Source organism: Wyeomyia smithii, chromosome 3 (assembly GCF_029784165.1).
Source record: "Wyeomyia smithii strain HCP4-BCI-WySm-NY-G18 chromosome 3, ASM2978416v1, whole genome shotgun sequence".
Lineage (NCBI taxonomy): Eukaryota > Metazoa > Arthropoda > Insecta > Diptera > Culicidae > Wyeomyia > Wyeomyia smithii.
The window spans coordinates 29,542,106-29,569,462 of NC_073696.1; the positions used below are offsets into that span (position 1 = coordinate 29,542,106).

General features: G+C 40.0%; 1 protein-coding gene across 9 annotated transcripts in view; it reads left to right on the forward strand.

Moving 5' to 3' along the window:
- The window catches only part of LOC129733208 (protein abrupt), a 166,249-nt gene that overhangs the window by 71,694 nt on the left and 67,198 nt on the right, over window positions 1-27,357 (forward strand). For all 9 annotated transcript variants that reach the window (XM_055694868.1, XM_055694865.1, XM_055694863.1 and 6 more), the window contains exons 3-7: window positions 1,375-2,276; window positions 9,500-9,615; window positions 9,703-9,892; window positions 9,994-10,284; window positions 10,344-10,542. In XM_055694868.1, the coding sequence (XP_055550843.1) occupies window positions 1,689-2,276; window positions 9,500-9,615; window positions 9,703-9,892; window positions 9,994-10,284; window positions 10,344-10,542 (1,384 nt within the window). In that variant the 5' untranslated portion in view covers window positions 1,375-1,688. The remainder of the gene's footprint in view (window positions 1-1,374; window positions 2,277-9,499; window positions 9,616-9,702; window positions 9,893-9,993; window positions 10,285-10,343; window positions 10,543-27,357) is intronic.

Consider the following 27,357-nt stretch of genomic DNA (forward strand, 5'->3'; position numbering starts at 1 on the left):
AATGAACAATTAGCTCGCGTAAAACTAGTTTAATTTTACGGGCAGAGCTTTGAACCCCGCACAGAGCACTTGCATAACAAGCCTGCAGCAGCAACAGCAGCAGCAGTAAACAAGTTAAGAGCCTTCGTAATTCAATTTCGACCATTACGCAAACCAAACCCAACAAAGCGCACCAAATTTCGACCCGCCACAGTATGTGGCAATTCGATGTGGAAAACGATTTCGATCAGTCCTAAACTCGATTGGTAATTAAAAAAGTATTGAAGATTAATTAACACGGCTTCTTCTGCTTCTTGCTGTACCTCGCCATCGTCGTTGATTTTCTCTGCTTATATTTTAGTAGGAACTCGCGATTTGTACCTGGCGCGGTTGGATCCGTTTCAATTGGTATCAATTGTTGGATTTTTTTAGCAAACAAAGCGGTAAATATACACATGCTAAAGCGAGCAACGATGATGCAAATCGGGTGTGTGTGTGTTTGAAAAGCTAATTCAACTCATCGACGGCGTAATTTACATAGCAACAGAGCGGTTCGAAACGGGTTGGATAATGCAATTTTTACGGCTAGATAACTTCAACTAGACATAACTTTTTTGGAAGTTTTGAATTGTTACAACTAATGCTTTTCAAAATAGTTATTTATTCTGTGCCGCATTGTACGATTACTGGTTTCCCGTCTACAATGGACGGCAAACAGCAGTACGTACCGTACACTCATACTGTACCAAACTATTGCCTGCCTTGGACGACTGTCGTGCGCCATTAAAAATCATTAATCTTTATTATTTTGATCTAGACTCACCAACACCCTGGCACATTGGGACTACATTTGTTTGCCTGTACAGCAGGCTTACTGCATATGTATGGGTCACAGCCCACCAATAGGAATAGTGCCAAAAGTTTTCAAAACTATGCACTCACTCTCTGTCTCGCAATAATACCACTATTTTAAGCCTCCCTGCTTGCCCATACCACAATAGATTCCCGTGTTTTCCTACCCTTTACCAGGCGTCAACTTCATCGGAACAATGGAACACAACCGCCCGGGTCCCCACTCCACACTACTTTCAATCATAGCGCCTGCGTTTTCCTGACGATCTAAAAAGTACCCACCTCACAGAACACCCGCGCGCCCGTTTTCCTGCAATGGGATCCGAAAAATGCACCACTACTGCACCAAATCGTTCATTTGGTAACACGAAATCAGGCGTGTAGCAAGGTGCCAACTAACAGTCGAAAGTAACCAGTTTGATTATTCTAATTCAAATGAACCGATTTCTCGGACCCTGTTCACGCACCTTTCCTGCCAGCCACAATTGTACTGGTGTATGTCTGTAGCATATTAATCAGGTTTCCCTTTTCTTGCCATTGCAGATTCCGTCCTTTATTTGGAATATTTCGCACCACCGTCATCACGTGCCGGACACTTCTTCCTCCACTTCCGCACCAATACCACCAGTGCGACCGGAAAATGGATTTCCGACGAAAGCATAAATGATCTCAAACCAAAACACACTACTAGCAGCAATCGACTACCTCCAACGCGGTGAAAGTACGCCGGAAAGCAGACAGAGTTAAACACAACTAAAAGAAAACGTATAAGACAAAAAAGGGCCCCCGAAACCAGACCCAGAGCCCGACCGAGATTTTCCTTTCGCCAGCAGGCAGAGCCGCCTTGAATGACTTGAATGACGACAGCAACCGTCGCGATCCAGCAGAGTGAAAATCAGAGACGATTTCCGGCCTCCACCCACCAGGTGGCGCCCCGGTCCAGCGTACAACCCATCGGCGCATCGAGCGGCACCAGCGGCAACGGCATCGTAGCAAGGATGAATGAAACGCAGCAGATGCACACGACGGACAGTCCAACCCAACCGAGCAATAACCTTAGCATACACAACAACAACAACAATAACAACAACAGCAGTAGTGCAACCAAGAACCGAAGCAGCGGTCAAGATGCCAAAATGGATCACCACCTTCAGCTTCTGCAGAGGGAACGGGAACGAGAGCATCACCATCACCAGCAGCAACAGCAACAGCAGCAGCATCAGTCGCGGGACTCGCAGTCCTCTTCCCAGAGCCAATCCCAGCAGCAACAGCAACAGCAGCAACATCATCGGCCACTGTCGCCGACTCCCTCGGAGCAGCAGTATGCACTCAAATGGAACGACTTCCAGTCGTCCATCCTGTCATCCTTTCGGCATTTGCGTGACGAGGAGGACTTTGTCGATGTGACGATTGCCTGCGAGCAGCGATCATTCACCGCACATAAGGTGAGTACCGGGGTGGGGGAACGGACGGTGGAGGGCATGTCAAAATTAATATTTATCGCAACGTGAAGGGGGAGATACATTTTGGCTGACTGATAACCGTCCGGAGTTGACACTTGTGGAAGTGTTGTCTTATTGTTGGTTGCCACAAGCTCGGATGAGTAGCCAGAAATGACTTGTTTTCTGCTGTTAGAAGTTATTCGTAGCCATTTTCTCGTTTTAGTTAATAGTTAATAGAAGTTAATCATAACCTGCCACTAATAAATGTAAAACATACCTGCTATTTCAAGACTTTACAACGGGAATTTTATCATTAATATAATTCTCCGAGGAATCGAAGAATATGAAAATATAAAATATATATTCAATTTTACCAAAATTTTCAGAAATGAAACATCTCAAGAATGCATTAATTCAACACATCAACAGTCCCAGAGTTACCATAAAAAGTTAAAAATCCCCGTGCTTGTTGAAATCCACTCCTCAAAAACAATTTCATTTATCATAAGAGTCAAGAAGTTTTAATCAAGAATTCCAAAAACTACCTGTTTGAGAATCCAAAAATTAAATTAAATTCTGGAATCCGTTACTAGCAGAGTCTCGGAATCTGAATATCCACTAGTGAGGAATTCAAAATCCAGTTTCCAATAATGAGGAATAAGTATCCTCTAGAGAGGATTATTACAGAAATCTAAGAACTCGAGAGTCAGAAATTTCAATAATGGATCAACAAAAATCCAGAAACTCCAGATTTGAAAATTCAACATCCAAAAAATAAAAGAAGCTAACAATTTACAAGCTTACGACCCCGAGAATCTGAGTGAGCATTCAAGAATTGTGGATTCTAGGAACCGATGAGTCCGAGAAACCAGAAATCGGAAAATTTAAAAATTAGAGTATGTAAGAATCAAAAGTTTTTTGAATCCAAAATTTTTTTTTTTTTTGTTAAAAACGAGTTCAATAATTTGAAAATTAAGGAAAGCAATATAAGCAAAAAATTATTTCAGATGTCCATCATTTGCAGAATTTCCGAATCTAGCAATCCAACAGTGAGAAATATACAAAAAAATTATATTCCAAGAATCCAAGAAATATATGGTCGAAAACGCAGAGGCTCAAAGTCTAAAAATCGAACAACCAAAAAAATGAATGCATCTAACAATTTTTACGAACTTGAGAATCTGAGTGAGCCGGAATGGAACAGTTTAAAAACCTAAGAATCTAGAAAATCTAGAAGTACAAACCGGAGACTCTAATATTCCAAGGATCATTGAACTCAATAATCCAAAAATTGGGAAATCTAATATTTTATTAACAGGTACAAGATTTTAATTTAAAAAATACAAAAAAAAAACAAATTTATAAGCGCAATAATTTAAAAATGTATACATGTAAGAAACCAGTAACCAACGAATGCAAAAAACAAATAAGCGTCAAACAGAAATGACGGATTCAAGAACTCATAATTTCCAATATCAAAGAAAAATAAAAATTTTACAATCACAAAGCGTAAAACAAAGATTTCCAAAATCCACAAAACGAGGATCAAATCAATAATGTATTCAGAAATACATGAATCTAAAATCCAAATAGTCATATTAATCATCCAAAGAATTCTATCAATCCAAAAATATAATAATAAAAGACATTCGAGGAACACAAAAATACGGAAATTGAAGTAACTTAGTATTCAAGATTTTAGGAATATAACAAACCAGCAATTCGTTGAAAATTCGTAATTTACATGTGAAATTTGAGAAACCACGAATCAAACCATTTTAGCGTCAGTTTTCTTGATACAAAAAAATTAAAAACCCAGAAAACCGAGGAGTCTTCGAATAAAAAGAAATCCAATTATTCGAAAATTCGAATTCTAGTTTTGTAAAATTGTAAAATGGAACTCAACATTAAGAAAAACGTAAAATGCGAAGAACGGAGCACTCAAGAACCTACCGGGATTCCTAAAACAAAGAGAATCTCAAAATCCTTGAATAAAATCCGAAAATATAAGGGTTCCAAAATTCAGTAATTTAGAAATGCAAATACCGTGACTGCGGGTAATTCCGTGCAGCACATTTTTCCGCGCACTCATCTTAGAAAACTATTTTTCAACGGTGAATTTCACTAAAACACAACTACTTTATGTGCTTTACCATGTGCATAGCAAAGCCTGCTGTGATAGGACAGAAAATATGTATGTTTTAGTAAAATTGATTTTCGAAAAACAGTTTTTCAAGATGAGTGCGCGGAAAAATGTGCTGCGCGAAATTACCCGCAGTCACGGTGTGTTACAACTCAAGGTCTGAAAAAAAATTAAAAAAACCAAAAGTAAACGAGAAATAAATCATTACAGAATTTAAAAATCCAAAAATCTAAGTCCAAATATTTGAAAAATTCTCAAATACCCAAAGATTCCAGGAAGGTATCCAAACATGTAGTAATAAAAGACATTCGAAGAGCCCAATAATTCGAAATCCTAGAACTGTAGCATTCAAGATTTCAAGAATATAACAAACCATTAATTTGTTAATTTAATAATTCAAAAATCAGAGAACTTAATTAGCCAAAAGTAGCCCAATCTAACAAAACTTAACAATATGTAAATCGAAAGGTGCAATGGTCCAACAATGGGGTCCTAAAGTTCTACACGGTTTTCCGATTTTTATATATCAGCTGAAAGAGCGCAATTTTTTGGGCAAAACGTGATTTTTAAAAAACGTTTATCGTTTCTCTTCGATTTTTAAATGAAGAATAAAAAACTGCTCGAAATACCTTAAATGACAGTTTTCCCATATACCGTACATGGGCGAACTGTCATTGAAGACATTTCGAGCAGTTTTTTTATTATTCATTGAAAAATCGAAGGAAAACGATAAATATTATTCAAAAATCACGTTTTGCTCAGAAAACGCGGCTTTTTCAAATGATATATAAAAACTTGTATGGCTTTAGGACCCAATTCACAAAATCAGGACCGCAAGAAATTCCTGTATCGCGAAAATTTAGTATCCAAGAATGTGTTTTTCCAGAAATTCCAGCATTCATTATGTTGGAGTTCAATAATCAAAAAATTCAAAAATGCATGGCTCTGAACGTCCAAGAATCCGACAAATAAACAACTCCAGTACCGTACCATCTAGCAGTTTGAAAACTTGAGAAACCACGAATCTGAGAACCGCAATCTCTTAGAATCGAAGAATCTTGCAGATCCATGTATTTCAATGAGATAAGAATGCAAGAATTCATGAGTTTATGGATCCAATGAGTGCCGTTTCCGACGTTTCCGACAATCTGAGCATCCTAAAATTGAGTGTGGGATTTTTTATGACAACTCAAATTATTGTCAAGAACCCAAGAATTCAGGACCGAGAGAACTCTTGAATCCAAAAAAGAAATCCAAGGAATCACGAAACTAAACATACAAGAAGACAACAATTGAATAAAATTTGCAGATTCTCCAATTAATATTTGGCTCTCAGACTCATGGATTCTCAAGTTGCTAGACTTCAGAAAGCTTAGGAACTTTTAGGAAGTTTATGAACTTGAGAATCGGCGAATCTTAGAAATTAAATCTTTAAATAATGAAGATTCTGCAAATCGATGAATTCCGTCATCCAAAAATCCAAGAGTACCAAAATTCGACAATAAAAGCTTAACTAGAACTCGTTAATTTTGGAATTTCAAAGTCAGAGAACTCAATCTTGAAGTCATGGAAGGTGACTGTAAAAAATCAAAATTCCAAAAAAAAAACGAAGAATTCAAGAACAAAAAAATAAACAATTACACTGTGCTACAGCGATTTTGAATTTCTGAAGTGACCAAGTGTAGATTGTAGGTCTTGTTAAGTATAATATTCGCTCTTACTAGAAATTTTCAAACACCCCCAAAATCTGAAGTTATGGTCAAAATACGGTTTTTTGGACCTCATCGCATATAATTTTTTTTTACTCAGTCATTTATCAACCGATTTTCAATATTTAAGTAGTTTTAGAAAGAGGACAAATAGAGCTATCAAAATATATACAGGTTTTTACTAATATCAATAAAATATGTTAAGTTATTTGAGTTTGAATTTAATTTTTTAGATATTTTCACGCAATTTTTCAATTTAATTTGAAATTCGCCGTCTATTTTCGTTAGAAACATATCACAAATATACCATAATTTTGAAAGTATATTCAATTTCGAATCAAACGAAAGTAGTTTTGTGGAAATCGGTTGATATTTGACTAAGTTATATATTTTTGAAGAAAACCAGAATTTTTGGCTTCTATCGCACAATTATTTCACGGTGCTGCAAATGATAAACAAATGCAAGAACTTTTTATGTGACTTAGTGTGGTTTGTAGCTCCAGTCAAGTGTTACTTGCTTGTTTACTTGAAGTTTTCAAATACCCCGAAAATTATAAGTTATGGTCAAAACCCTGTTTTTTACCTTAGCTCACATTTTTATGTTTGATACGGTTATTTTTCAACTGATTTTTTATATTTTGGCTGTTTTGGAAAGACGAAAAATAGAGCTTTTGAAACATATAAATATGTCTAAAAAGTTTACCTATATGTGATGAAAAGTCAGAAGTTCTTGCTTTTATTTTGTATATATTATTTTTTTTATGTATATATATATATATATATATATATATATATATATATATAATATGTAAAAGTTCAATAATCTGAAAATTTAAGAACCCAAGGCACTAAAGAAGCCGATTAAAAACAACTATACGTACATTCTAAAAGTTTAAGAAATTCAGAAATTCAGAAATTCAGAGAACCGAAATCTCTTAGAATTGAAGAATCTGCAAGTCCATGAATTCCAATATCCAAAAATCTGTGGGTTCCCGAGTTCAATGATATCAAAATGCAATAATTCATGACTACATGAGTCCAATAATGCAAGAACTCATGAGTTTATTTAGATAGTTATAAAAATATGTTTCCAAGAATTTGAACATCCAGAAATGTTGTTGAATTTAACAACCTCAGAATGTAAAATGAAGAATTCACGAATTTGAATATGTAAATCAAATAGTCCAATAATTAATGTATTCTTGAATCTAACAACTTAAGAATACTCGAACTTTTGAACCCAAAAAGCTAAGTATTCAAGAATGTTAATAATGAAATTAGAAAATTCACGGATACCAGAGTTCAATAACTCGGAAAAGTAAGAAATCATGGTTCTATGCGTTCAAGAAGCTGACAATCAAACAAAATTTGCAGATTCTCCAATTCATAGAAATTTTGGCTCTCAGATTTGTGGATTTACAAGTTCATAAATCTCGAGAAGTTCCGAAAATCCAAAAATTTAATGCAGAGTATTTTTAAGTCAAAGTTTTTGTTGAATTCAATAACTACAAAATGAAAAAAACTCTCCCAGCTGGTCTCGAGGTACGATGCTGGCCTAACAAGCCAGTCGTCGTAGCTTCGAGTCTCGGCTCGGGAGAGACTGTTAGTGTCAGTAGGATCGTGTCCTGTACACTTAACAGTTGGCTGCGAAGTCTGTGAACAATAAACAGAAGGTCGAGCTCCGATACGGAATGTAACACCAAGGCTTTGCTTTGCAACTACAAAATGAAAAATTTGGAATTCATTAATTTTAAAACAACCTCAAACCAAAATTCAAGAATCTAACAATTCAATCCAATAATGGAAAACATTCTAACAGGTCAATTTAACATTCGAACAGTTCAATAATTCTAAAATCCAACGGATGAATCTACATAGCCAAAAGTTAAAGAATCCAAGAGAAATGGAGAATTTGATCAGAAAATTCAACAATTCAGTAATTCAACAATATGTAAACCGAAAGATCCAATAATGCAATCTTACAACTCAGAAACCCAAAAATTAATGACCGCAAAGATTCTTGAATCCTAGAATCTAAGTATCCAAGAGTGTGGATATCCGGAAATTTGAAAATTTAACAATCTAGAAATTTAAGGATTTATTTTACCATGAATCCGAGAGCCTGAGTCTCTAGAAATCGACGAATCTACAAATCCTAGAAATCAAGAATCTGAGCATCCAAAAATTCAGGATAGAAATCAGCCACTATTACGAAATGTTAGAATACACTTCAATCGCAAAACTAGATTGAACAATTTGTGAATCGAATGAAACGAAGCATCCAAACAGAGATTAATAATCCGAAAATGCCTGAATCCAGCATCCAAGAGACCGACAAATAAACAAAATTCACAGATTCTCCAACTTATAGAGATTTCGGTTCTCAGATTCGTGGATTCTCTAGCTCCCAAACGTTAGAAAGCTTAGGAATTTGCGAATCCACGATTCTGAGAACTGATATCTCTAAAATTATGAGAATCATTTAAGTCTCTGAAGACTCAACGCATTTCCGAGTTTGCTAGGGGCACCAAATTTCACAGGAATGGTTAAAAAATAGTTAATCTTTTAGTTTTCCAGTTTGGGCGCTTGTCGAATTAGGTCCAGAGTCCAGAAATCTCTTAAGTAGGAAAAAATCTTGAAATCTGTCATCCAAAATTGCTATGAATCAACGAATTCGAGAATCCAAGCATCTGAAAATACTTGTTTACAAAATTCAGGTTCAGGTATCCAATAATGTAAGAATTTATGAGTAAAAAATATGTTTCCAAGAACATTCAAAAATTCAATTATAGAATTGGTTCAATCTGATATGTATTCCAAAATTTCCAACTGAGTTCAAAAATCGCATTTAAGGGATGTTTGAGGCTACCAAAATTGTTGCTCAACGTCGCAGAACGTAGTAACAGAAAGTTCGAGTTTAGTTTTTTTCCACTTGAAGTGCATTGTTCCAACTTTTAACTATTCCATTTCGCAGAATAAGTAAATTATTCAAAAATGAGGATGCCTCTCTTCTGTCCTCTTCTCTAGTTCTATAACAACTGTCGCGTCAAAGTTTCATTCCATGCCATCAAAACTAGATTTTTACCACAAATCACAACAAAGATAATTGAATGTTGAGTGATAGCCAGGAAGGAAATTAGCCACTATTAGGAAACATTAAAACACTCTTTAATCTCACAAAATTAAATCCGACTCACGAAAAACAGATTTAGACGTTCCACAGTAGCTCTACCCTGCCAACAGATATTTGAGACGACGAGTGCCTCCGGGAGAACTCCGGCGACAGTTGCAAAACAGCGGAACGGTCGCCAGCCAAAAAACTGTGCGCACAAAATAATCCCATCTACCTTTCTACCCCCTTCTTCTCTCAACAGGTCGTCCTGAGCGCGTGTAGTCCCTACTTCCGCAAGCTGCTGAAGGCGAATCCCTGCGAGCATCCGATTGTCATCCTGCGTGACGTCCGCTCGGAGGACATCGAGAGTCTGCTGAGGTAATGTTCCGCTCGTTCATCACCGGTCCAAAACTAAACTAATTAATCCTCTCTCGTTCCCCCACCGCCCCGCTTTACCCAACACAGATTTATGTACAACGGCGAAGTGCACATCGGACAGGATCAGCTAAGCGATTTCCTCAAAACGGCACAATTGCTCCAAGTGCGGGGGCTGGCAGATGTGACGAATCCCGGCCGAACGTCCAACAACTCATCGTCGCTGTTAAATTCCTCCTCGTTATCGACACCTGCTGTTCAGGAGCTAAAAGCATCCCCCGTAATAAAATTCAAATTAAAACTGGCTAACGATAATTAATCCCCTTCCTGTTTTTTTTTTCTCGAAAAACCCCTTTCTTCCCGCAACGGCACGCATATCAGACTTCGACATCGTTACCATGGGAACTACCGGAAGACAGCCAACCTGCGCCTCCACCGCAAAAGCGTACCAAAAGCTCTGAACTGTTCCGCAAGCAACACGGTCTCTGTCCCGACGATCCGATTCCGGTGGACCTGCTGCCCGTCAATCAGCACCCGCTGACCCGTGACCGGGACCGCTCCAAGGACAAAAGCAAGGAACTGCGTGATTTCGAGCAACGAGATCGGGATCGCGGACTGGAATCGCTGCTCGGCCAGGCTTTAGAGGGCGGACCCACACTGTCTGTGCCATCGGTGAGTTCGAAGGCGGAGGTGGAGTTCCACGAGAGACTTAACTTGTTTTGACTTTACAGAAACATCCCGACCTGCTGTCCCTGCAGAACGTCGCCAGTGGCGAAGATTCCAACAGTAGCGATACTGCTGCCTCCGACCATGGCGATGACATCGACGGTATGAACGGAAGCGTGGAGCGTACGCATCCGCCGTTCCCGTTCCCGTTCAATATGACCGGACTCATCCCGGGGCCATCCGGTATGCACGGGGATAACTTCGGTAAGTCCAGTTACCCTACTTGCAGTACATTTTTCCTCTTGAAACAAAAAATTCCTTTTAGTTCTTTGACCCTACCCCACCTTGGATACTAATACCGGTAGTAGTTAGTTTGAGTTTCGTTTCTTTTCGTTGATTTTGAAACTAATCAGAATGGGTTGTTGTTTTCTTGATTTGAATTCGATTTTGAACAAAAGATGAAATTAGAGCAGCTGTTTGTCTCGCATTCACACACACACGCATAGTTTGCGATGACGTGTTTAGGATTGCGTTCCGTAGTAGACTTGAGAATAAAAAAACAATAACCGAAAGCGAGAAATAAGAGTAACCGTCATGTTGGTACAAAATCCGAAAAAAAACACTTCGACTGACATTTGAACTACTCGAGTAACTAACATCCGAAAATATTTGACTCTGAGTTCACCCTATTTCCCTTTCCACTTCCGAAGGGTGAAACGCAACTTAGTTTTAAGTATACCGCATATAATCCCTCATTAGGCATCGAACCTAATTTAGCACTCGTAAAAAAAGGACCAGGCCTAAGTAAGACGGAAAATAACTTAATTCAGTCGTCACGCTTCCTCCGCTCCCCCCAGCCTCAAGCCCGGTGTCCCACTGTTAGAGCGTGTTAGCGCCTCGAAGGGATCAAAACGAGGCCAAAAATGCGAACGAATCCTCGGCCTCGCGCTTGCCGCTCGCTTGGCCATGTAACAAAGTGGAAAGGAAAATAAACATCACTTCCCTGCTTTTTGCGTCCCTTCCTTTCGGGGGAACTCCTCTGGAGAGCTGGGCTGGGGTAGACCGCTTGCCTCCTGCTCTTATTTTAAAGAAAAATCATCGTCTGTCTCGCGTCCATCCGTTCGCGTTAGTCCCTTCCTTCTATCCTTTTAGTGGAGCTTTGTGAATCGCCCGCGCTGTCCGCAGGAAAAGAAATGCAAGGCCGCACAGACACAGGGGGGATGCCTCATTCATTTTTCTCGCGTGTTATGATCGCTACTTCTTCCAGCTTTTTTCTTTTCGCTGCTTACCGGATGAGAGTGGTGCGAGTTTTTCCCTTTCCCTTTTGCTTCCAAAATAGAGAAAAAAACGGCGGTACACTTAGCAGTGTAGCATGTTGTTTCATATTTGCTTCAGGGGCTGAATTTCCGATACACTGCGTGATCATTCCACATTCGAGAGGGTTTCGATGAATCAAGTCCAAAGAATTTGTCGAGAGTGTTTTTCCAACGATTCCCCCCATCCCGGTGGCGCTCGGCCATACGAAAAGCGGATGGAAGAATGAAAGGAATCTCTATAGATTTAGGTCCATCGATGATCATAATGATGATGCGTCTCTAGCGCCAAGCGTGGCACTGTGCGAAAAAAAAATTCCATCAAACCGAGTGCAGAAATTTTGCTCTTACTAAATCTGTTTGATAGAAATACGAAAACTTTGAATCTAAAATAATGTGATTCGACATGCATGAGATGTGAAATTTCGGAACGTTTTTCAACCGTGCCCGAAATTTGGTGTGGCATTGTTGTGCTGCTGGGGATGGTCTATCTTCTATACTGTCCAACCATCATCATCCACCGACCGAGGACGATGGGAAAACGGTTCGGCTTTTCAAAGAACTGGACCAGAATTGGAAATCGGTTTGATTTGAGTCTCTGCCTTTTAACCCAACAGCGGCGAACCAACTAACAACAATGGCAGCGGGAGGAAGCAAAAAAAAATCCGAAAGGAGTGTTATATAAACAACATACATTTAATTTTATGTGAAGATTTTTTTTGTGCCCGCTCGGTCCGCTTTCTCGTTAAAATGCGTACCAAGATTGAAGTCCCGAAAAAAAGCAGCAGAAACTCAGTGCCGGTTGTGCGGGAAGCGGAAAGGATCGCCGCATGGAAAAGTCTTTTTTTTCGGCTATCTACATTTTCATTTCGGACCAAGATTGAAAGTTTTTTTTTTCTTCTTCTTATCTTCGACGGGTGAGTGTGCTTTTTTTTTGCTTTCTTTTTTTCTCTATCGCATCCATGAAAGGAGAATTCTCTAGTATTGAATATCACTTTTCCGTTGTTGTGGTGAACCCTGTTTGTTGTTTGCTCTTGGTTTGGAGCCTGTTTGTGGAAAAGCCGGCTTCGCTACCCCTTTTGCAACGTTGCAAGACAGAGCACAAGCGAGGAGCTTGAGTCGAAGCCAAGCGCAAAAGGAAATCATTCATTAGTGACTTAGTTCGAGTGACTTTTTGCTAGACAAAAGTCGGGTTCTTAATCGCGAGAGCACTCGCAATAGACATTTAGGGATTTAGAACATGTCTATAGTGCAAATCAAATCGTAATCACTTTTTTCTGAAAATAAAATTAGTATTTTTTCCGTCTGTTAAAAAACGAAACCATCGGATTCGAAATTAAGGAAAGATCCGTTCATTTTAACTGTAGAAGTTGTCACGTCATTTCTACTATTGGTGGGTACGTTCTTCGTCAAATGATAATAAAAGCTTGTGAAACTCCAGTGGTTTCATCTTTTATCGAAATATATTAAAAGGATTTTTTCAATGGAGACGCATGGTGGTTGTGTTGGACATTGAAAATTAAAAAAAATTCTATCTCTCAAATAAATAATAATCTACAGGAAAGTTTGAAATTTCATGTAATGAAATGTCCTCAGAAATCCGAATAAAATATCAAACGATAGGGTCTACTGGCACTCAAACCCTTTAAAACGGTAAAAAAACGGTTTTAATTATTATTTCGTAATGGTTATTGGTTAAAGTACAGGTCGATTTCAAATCGAAGGCTGAAAATTTAAAAAAAAAAGTGTTTTTCGGCAACACTATGACAGAAAATATCACCATTAGGTCGAACAAAAAAATACGGATCCAGAATTTTTCGATAAAAAACAACTATAATGGAAAAAATTTTGACCGAGACGCAATTTACAGGTTATTGTGTTCTTCATATGTATGATATGGTTCTATATGGTAGTCTTCTAATTGACAACTTGCAATAAACCCGCTCGAATTATTGTACAAACCTAGTGGGTGATATTGCTAGGTATTGCGACTTCAATTTAGCAATAAAATTCCCCCACGTATCACCCAAGCACAAGCACAGATTCACTCCCGTGCAAGCACCAGGGGAGGTGGGGCGAAAAAGAAATCTCCCGTTTCGGTACCGAAAAACTCTCCGGAACGGACGATGGTAAATGGATACCGGTCATCGTCGTAATACAGATAAATCGAACTTTTGCATTCGCTCGCACATAAAGACGACAATCCTTCTTCGGGATAAATACAGCAAAAGGGTGTCGGGCGCCGCCGCCGCTGGGCAATCACCACCGGACGGATATATCGGGAATGCCTACCCCTTTCACTCGAACTATCTCCGGCCGATCTTTGCCCGCCACCCTCGTTTTCCGATACGACGATACGAGGGTGGATGTACGGACCAGTGGATGGCAAATATCACATATCAAGCAATCTTCTTTATTGTGTGTCACCCGTGCAGATGCGTATAGATTGAAGGCGAAGAAAAACGTGTCTTATTTTTTTATCCCACTGCTACTGAAATGGCTATTGTCATGACCGTGGCGCGAGAGCGCATTGTATGTGTGAGAGCGCAATCAGTGGCTCGCTAAACTATTTATCTAAAGCAGGGACGTGAAGTTTTGGTAAGCTGTAAAAATAAGTTTCAATTCCACCTTTACGTGTAAGCAATGCTTTCAAGAGACGGTGTAACACTCGTAAGGGTACTGCCATGTGTTTCTCAATCCATCACGTGCGAACAGCCCTTACGGACGCAGCAGAGAGAACACAACTCAAATGCCGACCGGACCGGAGAGAAATGAAGATGGACAGCTAAAGTAAATTTTCCTGTACACGTTGCGAGCTTATTTATTTCTTACCCCCCACCCCCTTCCATGTCACAGTCGTCTTCGTCGCTGGCGTCAGTGCCGTAACGAGTTGGACCTGAACCAACCTGCTGAAGCGTTGAGGAGGTGGAGATATTTTGCATATAAAATCAATTTGACTCCTGATGCCATCTCCATTTTTTGTGCCCGGAAAAGGGGTTCGTCCCACCTGCGACACAATGGAAGACCCTCGGTGTTTCGGGCTGTGTGGCGCCATCTTCGCCGGAATCGATTTCAAAGTGCCGTTTGCAGTGCGATATATGTGTGTTCTGTGCTATGTATGAGTGGACAAAAACTGCCCACATTCTGTGGCAGGTAACGAAGGGAGGAAAATAAAACATCCTTTCCTCCCTTCTTTTTTTATCGAGCTTTTCAATCACGATGACCCGGATCGGTTTGTGCCGTTTGCCAGGGATAGTTTGGTGGATCTCCGAGCCCCCCACCACCTATCTGATGGCGTAAGATGGTTGTGTAATGAAGAGCTTCCACTTGCGTAATGTTAATTTAGGTTTCGAAATTTTTCCATGCTTCATTCAACCCGAGTTTTGTTTAAAGAATATCAAATATCAGCTACTGACTCCATTCCAAATGCACTCTCGACCTGCCGGTAGAACTCAACAATAATTGCTTCTTCCGCATCCGCGGGCTGCCCCTTCTGACCTAAAGTCATTAAATGTTCTCTTATTACAAACAGTTCCAAATCCCCCTCGAAACACGCACGCACTGCATCGCCAGGGAATAAAATAGAAAACGATATTAAAATGTGTGTTTTAATAATAGCACTAATAATAACGATATGACATGTTTTGCGCTGCTCTGCATTCAGTCATGATTATAATGTGCTCCCCCCTCCTGCCTTCTTCTCCAGTTTCAGTGACATCCACGCGATTGTACACAGTAACAGTAACAGTCTGTACCACCCACTCCCACACCGGGAAAGCGCAACTCGCATTTCGCGTTGTCCTTCCAGGTTCTTCCTCTCACCGCCCAGCCCACACACACACACAAATGGCGCTGATTGACCCGGATAGCAGCCTAGCGTGTCCGATATTTGTGTATGACGAGGGTAAAATTGCACAAAGTTGCGGTTTCAAATGCACTTTTTGTAGATTTTACCTTGGTGAAAATTATGAGAATCACGATTTGGAAAAGTATACTTTTAAGCCACGATTGTGACACACATACATTTAGGAAACATTAAGCAACACAATTTTGAATATTGAATTTGAAAATTTAAAAAAAATCTTATGTTCCTACTCTGTATAATAGCCATTAATTCGATTATTATTATATGTTATATTCCATTATATTCCAAAGCCATCATCCTCAGAGGTTAACGAAAATTGAACTATTGCACCTTTTCGATGCTCGGAAGGCAACAGAAGCTTTATAAATAGTGCTCCCGAAGCTGTTAATTGATGTACTCCATATGCGGGTCTTACTTGTTTACTTGTCAGTGCCACTTTTCTGTCTGTCGAATATAATCGTCAAGAATATTTCCGTTTTTTAAACGCGTCGGATTTTTCCGTGTAGACATCGGAGCACTCTTCGTCCCACCACGGAGTGGGAGGCCGTTCTTTGATCATCACGCCGGGATATTTCTTCGTTTGGGCTTGCAACGCGGCGTCGAGAATCAAGCCCGCGAGGAGGTTGTATTCTTCAAGTGGTGGGTGATGTTGAATCGACTCCACAGCTTCTGATATCATTTCCTCGTATAATTTGCAATCGATATTCCGTGAGAGTTAAAATCTCCCAAAATCAAACGTGGCGAGGGAAGAAGTTCTATTAAATCAAAGAGCAGCCGTTGCCCAACCTGTGCTCTGGGAGGAATATATATTGAGGCAAAACAAAGCTCTTTACCTTGTATTGTCATCTGACATGCGACAGCTTCGACGCCTGGGACCGTGGGGAGGTTAATACGATAGAAGGAATAGCACTTCTTAATCCCTAGAAGTACTCCTCCGTAAGGGGTGTCTCGGTCGAGGCGAATTATATTAAAATCATGGAAGCTAAGATCTACATTTGAAGTGAGCCAAGTTTCACAGAGGGAAAATGCATCGCATTTATGCTTATTAATCAAAACTTTAAATGAATCAATTTTGGGGATGATACTTCTACAATTCCACTGTAAAATAGAGATAGAATCCTTCATCTCAGCCGATGAATTAGCCATCGAAGGATACGATCGCTGCAAGGAGGGGCCATTTAGCAGTCAACTGCTTCAAAAACGTTTTAACTGTTGGTAGAAATGCCAGCAGAAGACTTTTAAGAGGATCAGTTATGTTAAAATTTTCAAAAATCCAGTCCACAATATCTGAAAACTTCAGCAGTCCAGATTCTGGCTGAATCTTGGACGAAAAAGAAGGAACAGTTGGGTTTTTTGATGTTCCTGGAAGTGCCGGAAACTCCTTACTTGAATTCAATTTTGCCAATCCCGAAGGAGTTTGCTTCGGATTTTCTACAGCACTTTTTTGTTTATTAGTATCAGTCACTTCAGACGGAGACCTTTTCTGTCCTTTCCTAGGAAGTCTAGGAAAAGAAAGGTTTTTCCTCTTCCTAGACTTCCCGGGTTCAACAAAAGAAGGTTCCCCAACTGAATAGTCAAAATCAGACTCATCGGATGACAAGACCTCAAATAGATTCGGGGAAACCAGTTTGGTGGCAGCGGCCTCTTTGAGCATTTCTGCGAAAGTGCGCTTAGAGCGCTCTTTCAGAGACCGCTTGATCTTTTCTTGGCGCTGTTTGTGCGCGGGACATGCAGACAGCTCATGCAGAGTCTGCCCACAATAAAGGCACTTTTCAGCACCCTTATTACAGGCGTCATCCGCATGTTGCTCTCCGCACTTGCCACAACGAGCTTTATTGCCACAGTGGGAGGCCGTATGGCCCAACTGTTTGCACTTGAGGCAATTCATTACCCGCGGTACAAACAAGCGCACGGGTGGACGCACCTTATCCACGAGCACATAGCTCGGCAGAGCAGACCCGGCGAAAGTCACGCGAAAAGAGTCTGAAGGGATGTAAGTTTTTACACCCTTGTCGAGCGATACTGAATGTAATTGCTTACATTCAAGTATCTTGGCAGGTTCAAGGCTAGAATCCTTGAAAAGGCCTTTTCCAGCCTTCAACAGGTCCTCGACAGTCAGACTCGATTCGCTGACCACACCGTCAATCTCAACTACGCGAGCTGGAATGTACACGTGGTACTCCCGCGTGAAGAGCTCACAAGCAGCAATCTCGTTTGCTCGCTTGAGTTCGGACACCAAAACACGCAGTTTATTCGGGCGTACTTTGGTTATTTCAGTCACGGCTGTAAACCGTGCCAGATCTCTACATATTTGCATTGTGTTCAATGCTTTCACTTTCGGCCGGAAAAATACAGCCCCAATACCAGCTTTGCCCTCCGGATACTGCTTAAGCCGCTAGGTAGCTTCCTGCGGGGTTCCATTCTTAACCCTTGGAACTTTGTATCCGGGAGGGCTAGGCGGTAGAACGAGCGGGTTTTCATCCCCGCGTTCGTCGTCCATGTTGTACGCGTAAGCCACACACGCAAAACGGCAATCAACAAATAATATTGTAGAAAAAAACCAAGAAAAAAAACTACTTAGCTTCTGCAGCCGCTCTCCACCGCAATCAGCGCACAGGCGATGCCAATCTCCAGTCCTTCACACAAGAGTCCGGTAGTAAAAGCTGCAGCCGCTCCAGCCACACAGCAGCACCAGTACAGCCAAGCAGCCGTGCGCTGGGTACTGGATTTCTCCTAGTAGCGACACAACGCACGGGCTATTGTTGACTTTTTCTTCCTTGTTCTTGCTGTCTTCAACAGCGACGACGACAACGAGCAGCAGTGCACACGCAATACAATGCACGGTGACCTTGAAGGCGATTAACTGGCCGGCACTATCGAGATCGAAATGAAATTGCGACCGAACACGACGCGAGAACAACTCGGAATGAAAAAAAAAAATCTTTTGTTCCTACTCTGTAAATTCGATTGTTATTATATTTTATATTCCATTATATTCCAAAACCATCATCCTCGGTAGTCAATGAGAATTGAACTATTGCACTTTTTCGATGCTCGGAAGGCAACAGAAGCTTTATAAATAGTGCTTCCGAAGCTGTTAATTGATGTATTCCATATGCGGGTCTTACTTGTTTACTTGTTAGTGCCACTTTTCTGTCTATCGAATATAATCGTCAAGAATATTTCCGTTTTTTTATTACAATAACACAAACCTAATATTCCGTCGCAGTCGTGGAGATGCAGCGATGAACTCGCTTTATCGAGGTAAATCATGTTGTACACCTGGATACTTCTGGTGGTAAATGGTCTTTGCGGCCGCCACTCCCATAGGTTCGCCATGTTTGACAAGAAAGATACTCACCGTTCGTCATCGCAATGAGTGAACTCCGCGCGCAACATTGTTCGTTTCCACTTACCACGGTGACACAAACCTTTCTTTTCCGTCGCAGTCGTGGGGAGACAGAGATAAATCCAGTCTTCGACAACAACGACAGTTACAGAGTACCGTAAGGACGTAGCCGGCGCCGTTATGGATCTAAAAAGCGGAAGCTACTGAAATTTTGTACATTGAAAATAGTGAACTAATCCCGAATAGCCATAGGTTCTTTGTCCAACTGCACTAGCTCAAATCCTTCACGAAGGAGCAACTACGAAATATACGGACGTCAAGCTCAAACTCAAACATTTTTTCGTAGATTTTTTACGTTCAAATACGTTCAATTTTTTCCTACTTTTTTCTAGAAAAAACTATAAATTATAAAAAAAAACTGTTGGTAAAAATACAGCATGGAAAAATGGGAGAAAACATTTTTATAAAAGTCAAGTTATTGAAAAAATGATCAATTTCAACATTTTTCAAAAAATTGTCTCCCATAGATTCAGATAGTCATCATTCGTTTTAAAGTTATTTTGAATCAAGGTTCGAAAATTAGAAAATGATTTCTAAAATTCATTTCCGTGCAAAAAAGTGTTAAATTTTCCCAGCATTTTGGATGTAAAATTGTGAGCAGGACCGGATTTGGGCGTTGGGGGGCCCGGGGCAGATTTTTTCGTGGGGCCCTTTTTGTTCAAAAAATTTCAAGGAAAACTTGTGCTACGCCTTCACAACCGCTGGAAGGTGACGAGCAAACAAAAAAGGTCTTCACTTCGTCGAGTCGGGAGGCCCGGAGCATTTGCCCCCTTGGCCCACCCTTAATCGGGGGCTGAATGTGAGACCAATTTTGTGTTTCATTAATTTTTTCCATTACCAATGCTGCAATGCAATGATTTTATAAGTAATTTCGAATCATGAAGATCTTGGCGAGTAATTTTCTGAAATATCCGTTCCGTTTTGAAATATTATAAACATGAGTTTGGCAAATTGGGGTTCTTATGGCAATACGCCTTTTTTATAAGTTACCTGTGATTTTACAACAACAAGCATAGATTCATTGAAACGTATGAGCAACGAACACAATTCATTCTTTGACAGCAAAAAAATCAATTCAAAACTTTCTAACTGATGCAATCTTCTTTCAATAGATTACAAACTTTATGATTCTGAAAATCTGTATTTTGAGCTTGAAAAATAAATCATATAAATATGAAGTGAACCAAAACACGTTTTTCAAGTCACACATTCAGGGTTGTTATTTATCTCAATATGCGGAGAGGACAGAGTGAATATTCACCACTCACTTCGAGTGGTCCCCGTGGCTCTGTGGTTAGCGATGTCGCTCGGCTAGCTCTCCCACACGGTTATGATATCGGGTTCGATTCCCGAACGAGTCGAGGATCTTTTCGAGCTGTAAACTTTCTCGACTCAGCACTGAAGCACGGTGTATCGTTGTACTTATCCTACACATGCGAAATGTGCCAAAAACAAAATCGATAACTAATTCTCTAATCTAGTTGATCGAGACCGCAATTAGACCCTCAGGCTAAGCGTGCGATATTGTTGTTCTTGCCCAGCATGAATGTTGCGTGTAACAGTTTTTTCCACCACACTGTTTCTTTCTACTTTGTGCTGTGTGTCTGTTGCTCGCAGAAAAATTAATACACTTGCTGCTTACGCCACAGCTGAGCGAAACAATAGTGGTGAATCACTCTAGTGACAACACACAGAAGTACGCCGCGGTGTGCATTGCTGAGATAAATTCGATAGCATTCTAAGAGCAAACATGCCTGACGGGCGGCTGGTTTAATTTTTTCAGTTTCTAGCTGCAAAGCAAACAGGGCAATCTTCTTTCCTACCTAGATGCTAAAGAGACACATAGTAAAAGAACTGCAGTGAGCTGCTACAGTTGTGTAGTTATTGCTTACACCAGTTTTTCATCTATCTGGAAAGATATTTCAGATTCCATCGCGGTGCTTTTTTTTCACGCTCCTTAGACACACACGATTCGCTGCTCTCTTCAAGCAAGTGCGTCGCTTTGCCCACATTTATTTCCTCTTCTAAATTCGAAGCAACTAGCAATTGCGTCATGAAGCGCATTTTACCCTTTCAAGTATGAAGACACCAATACTGCTCTTGGTTTTTTTGGAAATCAAAACTACACACACAAATTTTTATTGTTTTGTTACTATAAAAGCAATAACGAAAAATTCTCCATTTTGTAACAAATTTGTAAGGCAATAAGCTTTGCAAAATTCAAAAAAATAATATTTCTTTCGAGCTTCTGTAATTTTTCGATCAAGATTCTAATCAGTCATTCAATCAATTAATCAAATAAGACTTAACAAGAGCAGGGCTGATAAAAATCATTTTAACTACCAGAATTTTTGAAAAATTACAGCCAATTTTTTTAAATTTTCACTTCCGCTTGTATGCAGCGCTCTTTCAAACACACTAGAATTTCATCCTTGAAACGAGATAGCTGCGATGAAATAATTCACGCGCATCGTTCACGGTCACGAAAAAAAATCTTCTGAAAATGCAATCCAATGATACTCACCGTTCTTTGATAGAACGAAAATGACGTTATGACGTGACGCTTGCTGTCGTTATCACAATGAAACGCTAAAATTTCGTGGCAACATTTTTCTTATCTAGCACTCGTCTTGGCTTTCATTTTTTTACGCATACTGAACAAACGGAGAAAGAGAGAAAAAGAAGATTATACGAAAGCGAAATATTTCCTTGTGATGGTAGAAAAAAGCACTGACGTTGATGGTGGCTATTTTTCACTTTCATGCAACAGCGGTGAAATTTTTCAGCCCTAAACATGGGTCATGCAGCCAAATGTTTTACGAAAAGAAGGGTTATTAAAAGTAATAACGCAAAATTCTCGATTTTGTAACAAATTTGTTACCTCAAACGTAATAATGTTTATCTCCAGTCAAGTACCAACACATGCTGTCGTATATTGTGCACATGTTACTAGTTTCTTCCATCCACAATTCATCCTGTGTACGGGTATTCGTTTACAAGACTCATATGGATCTGTTTGATACTACAAAACTTGTGTTAATCTAGAAAACCCATATTTGCTTTTAATGATTTCGGAGTCATCTTCAGCAACTCTGGTCGTAATATAACGCCTTTTCATTTCCAAACATTAATCGGTGAGGCAACCCCGCAAACAAAACATCACTAGCGTTTCCAATATGACATTTGAGGCTGGGACGCTACGGGAGAAATTCTACATACGTAGTGAGTAGAGAATACTGAAATAAATCTGACCATTGCACCTATACCAATGCAGCGAGTGATTATTGCGGCTCATAGTTGTATGTTTGCCTGCAGAAACACTTCCCAGCGCGTAGTTGTAATTTATTTTGATACTTTTAATTAGTTACTTGTTTGTCTAATGCGCGGTCATAGGACACAAACTGTAATAAAAAGTTGTGCAATAGCAAAAAAAATCTTCTCCGGCGTTCGGGATTTTTTTTTTCTTAAAAAAACTATGTACCTTTTAGTTGTTTAGTTATACTTCAACTGAGTTTTTGCTTCATTCAATCTTAAGATTTTTTGTTTATTTTATGTTTATGCAAAAACTGGCTTCGTTTTTTTTTTTACTTTTTAAGGAGCAATTGCAACTTGATTTTAATTTATTTCATACGTCGAAATTTTAAAATATTTGACTATAAGATCAAATTTTATAGTGAATAAGAAGCGTATCCCATAAATCCAAAATGTTGTAATTGGGATTTTTGTTCAGTTTTGTTCTCGTCTGAAGAACAGTTAATGCTGAGTAAAATATCATTTAGAATATTTTCTCAACAGTCTAATTTTAAGCCACTCTACTACAAGCCCAGAACCGAGCATCAAATATGCGGTCAAAGTAATATAATAATGCAAGTTTCCGTATCGACCGCCCACGCATTGCGCTTCCCATTTGTCCCATATGTTACCAATAAACCCCTTTCCACCTAGTGTAGTATAGATTAATATTTGCACCAAATTTACATAATTAAAATTATTATTTTGATTAGAAAATTTCATTTAGGTTTTTTAGCTCCGTTATGACTACCGTACGGGCGTTTTGCCTGCTCATATCACGATGGTTGACACCTAATTTAGGGCTCCATCAACCACCCCCTCCCAAGCCGCAACTCTTTTACGCAGCCTAGCAGCAGCAGCAACAGCAGTTGGGCAAATTTTACCAAGCCTTGTTACGTGTAATAATAATTACGCTAATGGAATCGCAACACATTGCGCTCTCGTAATGATACAATATTGACAGTAGTGTTTTCGATGATTTTTCCTGACTCCACTCTTTTCCTCCGCCACCACCGGAAACAAAACACCATCAATAATTGACACTAATGGAATCGGTGATTCGAAATTATTGTCACCTATCTCCCGGCAGCCGGTGGAAAGCGCTCTAAACACAGATCATAGCGCACTTCAACACGCGGACCCACTGCACTCCAACAAAAAAAACTCACACAGAACACGCAAAATTACTGACACATTTTATGTACGTTACATACACACACACGGAAACACGGTGCATAATTAGCTTTGGCACCCGCAGCGATGAAAATGGCACTAACCAAATCAAAAAACACTCGCCCACTTCTGCCTGATTGGTTACCTTTATTGGTGATAGTTGAAAAAAACTACCGATATTATTTACTGACCTGCTGGCAACTGTTGACAAAAGCCTATTAGTTGCGAGTTGCGATTAAATTTAATGATAACAGCTTTTAGGCTGAAAAATATTTTCTATGTACTACAGTTCCTGTCCGAGTAGTTCCCGCATGTTGATGAAGCAAAGTTGCCCCGAAAGAATGTTGCCCAATTTTTACTTTCAAAAGTAGTGCGGTTTTTACTTTGGCTTTCTTGCGCAAAACTGACAAACCTCAATCAGAAGAACCCTTCCTTGCACTGGCTGACAGGGTCGACTGACGAGGATGGGAGCGGGGAACCGGCCGTTTCTTGTTTTAATAAGACAAATTTTAATTTATTCTAATTTGTAAACATGTGTCCACTCACCCGAAGGGGAGAGGTGTGGGTTACGGGTTCCGGAGTCTAGGTTTGATTCTTTTCCGGTTTGCCGGAGCTGTGTCCGGAAACCGAATGTGTGCGACCCAACTGTTTCGTAGCCGACGACGCTTCTGTAAGTAGTTTCAATTTTGGACCGAAAGAAAGCCGGGATGGGCACCGAATCCTTCGAAACGAATAGATTAATTTATATTGAATTTACTCAGGATAAGATCCTGAGTGCGGCTTGTTTGCCGAAGGTCGAGCGGGAGTAAAGTTTTATGTGTCTGTGGTCATCTCTGGTTGAGCGATTTTCTTCAAGTTGTTTCCGAAGATTTCGCCTCCCGCACCCCGAAATGAAGCCGGGAGTGGGCAGCCAAAGGTCATCTGCTGAAAAGTGAAAAGGAAAATTAATCCTTTTTCCACTTTCAATCTAATAATAATACCCGGTCCGAGTTCGGGAAACTGTGTAGTGTGTACTCGTAAGCCTCCGCATTCGGTTCTGGCAGATCTTTTTTCGGGTCACTCCCTCTTTTGGTTTGGGCCGAACAATTCGTAAAACTTGTCGAAATTTGACCAATCTGGACTCGGGGTTAGTTAAAACGCACACGTTCGGCAAATGGAAACATATTTCTCATACTTTATCTTGGTACTTTGGGGCCAGTTAGGACTACTTTGAAACTTCCTGCGCTTGTATGCTTGTGCAGGTTCAAAAGCTGGAGCAAGAAACAGTTGTCCGAAAAGTAAAGAACTCATAAATAAACCCTGAACCCAAAAACCGGCGCACCGAAGCATGGCAAAGAGGCAGAAGGCAAGATGAACGGTGTTTTAAAATATACTTACTCATTTTCCCGCCCTCATGGGAGCCCACATCGGTCTCTAGTTCGGCTTCGGTAAGAAAAGAGCTCTAGCTTCCATCAAAAACCTTATCTGAACAAACAGAATGGCCGCATATAGCTTCTTTATGGGTGGCTTGGGTTCACTGGAGTAGGGATAGTTTTAATGAAAAACCCTCAGTTGTCCGAAAATATAATTATATCGTAAGAAGAAATGTATGCAAATATACATATTTGCTGAGCCGAGGGATCGGCCATCGCCCCTGTTATGCAAGCGTCTGAATGACCCTCCAGGTTCAGTGTACGACAAGCAAAACTTTTCAGCACACGTCCATTATTTAGCATGTCAAAATGTGAACTATTTGTGCTCTGACTGAACGAACGAACGAATTCTTCTCGAGTCATCTTGATTTTATTTTTTCATTATTTGCACCCAGCGATGATGCCGAGAGTACGGTTTCAACCTGTTTGCCCCCAATTGCCATTAGTATTGATGTGCTGCACTCATTCCGGCTTATCATGCAATGTTATCTAATATTTATAGCACTGATAGGTTTGACACCTTCATACACAACCAGTACAGGCAGGCAATCTGCGTGCATGTCTGCCATCTTCGTGCCTCCCTCCATGGGGGTCACAGTGGGTGGTAGGTTGCTCGAAGCCAACCAGCCCAATCAAGTCGGTTCCATTCCATATTGAATTAATACAAATTTCATCGAGGAAAACTGCTCCGATGTGCCATAATTTAAATAATCTTCCCTCATCATAAATATATTAATATACCCATTTCAGTCACCCTGCACCCGCCACCACCTACCACACCGAGTCAGTGTCTGCGTGAGGTTACATGTGCGTACTTTTCCTTGCCTTCAACTTGTCGCCCCCCTGCGTACGTGTGCGTGCGTGCTCAACTAAACGACGTAAAGCATATTATTTTACTTTCGTGCAATTTCACCCCTTTTCTTTTACCCATCGAAGTACCCTTTTTCCGTATTTCCATCCCTTTCCCTCCTTCCAGCGACGAGCAAGCCTATTGTTACGATTATCATCAATGCTTTATGTAATACGGATCGTTTTCATAAATTTACCCGCTCCATTCCTCCTCTCTGTGGTGGAAGAAGCTCGAGCAAGAAAGGAGATCGATGGCGTTTCATAATATTAGTTTAGTTTAGTGCCTTCCACCCTTCGCGCCCCCCCCCGTTCGTGTGTTTTTGTTGACGATAAGCAACCGATCCCAGCTCCGCCGCCGAGGGTGGAAGAGAGGACGATACGGTAGAAAACTATGATTGTGTGACACAGGACGCCCTTTGCTCCAGCTTCAGGGTAGGGTGGACAGCCAACCAGTCAGGCCGCGTATCAATGGCACACATTCGATCGAATTTATCCGAAGGGGTTTGTGCCACCCACCCCTCTTTACCCATCCCCTTAGTATTTACAGCTAAATAATTATAATGTAATAATAATCACTGGAAATAGTTTTCCAATCGGAGAACGGGACAATCTTCCTGTCTGCTAGCCGGATTAGTTGCTTTTAAAATGAGGTTGTAATCGATAATCGTAAGCGATTGCTTCGGGACGGCCTTCTGCGAAACCATAAGTGAGTTTAAATTATTCACGGCAACAACGACGGCTCGTTACACATTCCTTCGAGAGTCGAGCTTGAGTCCGACTGAGCATGAACAGATAGTTATGATTTGATATTGTCGATTGTTTGCAATTCATTAGTTCGGCGTTGAATCATTAAAATAATCTCAAACTCGTATTAAAACCGTTTTAGAAAAGCTAGCAAATTGCTTAAAAATTGCCTCAGAAAGCTATTTCTCTAATGTGGTATTTTAAAATTTTACCGAATAAAACTGTAGCAGAAATTCCATAAGACTCTGATATAGTCATGAAAAAAATCGTGAAATTGTAACCAAAATAACGCATACTGTGGAACCATCATCTATTACTTTCTGCTTAAAATCAAAGGAAAGTTTTTGCCAAACAGAATTAACATTACACTGGTTCAACATATGTTTTGCCCTAAAGCTCCATCTGAAAACAATGAAAGATAATAGCTTTTAAACCATTTTTGTGAATTTTGGTGCATCTAGTCATCTCGGAAGTGAGCCAAAAGACCGCAGAGTAATTACTTGTCGGGTTCGTCGTTTCTCCGTTTGTTTACGGGAAAACTTCATTGAAGTCTCTGAGAAAGTCTTCGGAACTTCTGAAGCGGCTAGAAGCACCAAAATTCACAGGAAAGGGTAATAAGCTATAATCTCTTTTATTTTTTTTTTTTCAGAGCAATTTTTTTCCGCTTTTGTCGACCTTCCGACGAGAATTAAAAAATGCAATTTTGTTTCAGAATTTTCACATAAGAATATTGCGAACTCGACACAATAATATGACTTGACAATACCATCGTCAAACATGCATTAAACTAGTTACAAATCATAACCTAATTATAACAAAAATGTTACAGTTTCGTTACTTGATTGTTACCTATAAGATAACGGAAAGTGGAAAACGGAAAACTTTGCAAAATTTTTGCGAAAAAGTAGTTACAATTTGTAACTTAGTTATAGCAAAAATGTTGCAATTTTGTTACATGACTATTACCTACAAAATGACGAAAAGTTACGTGAATAACAAATTTGTACCGAATACTTCAAAATT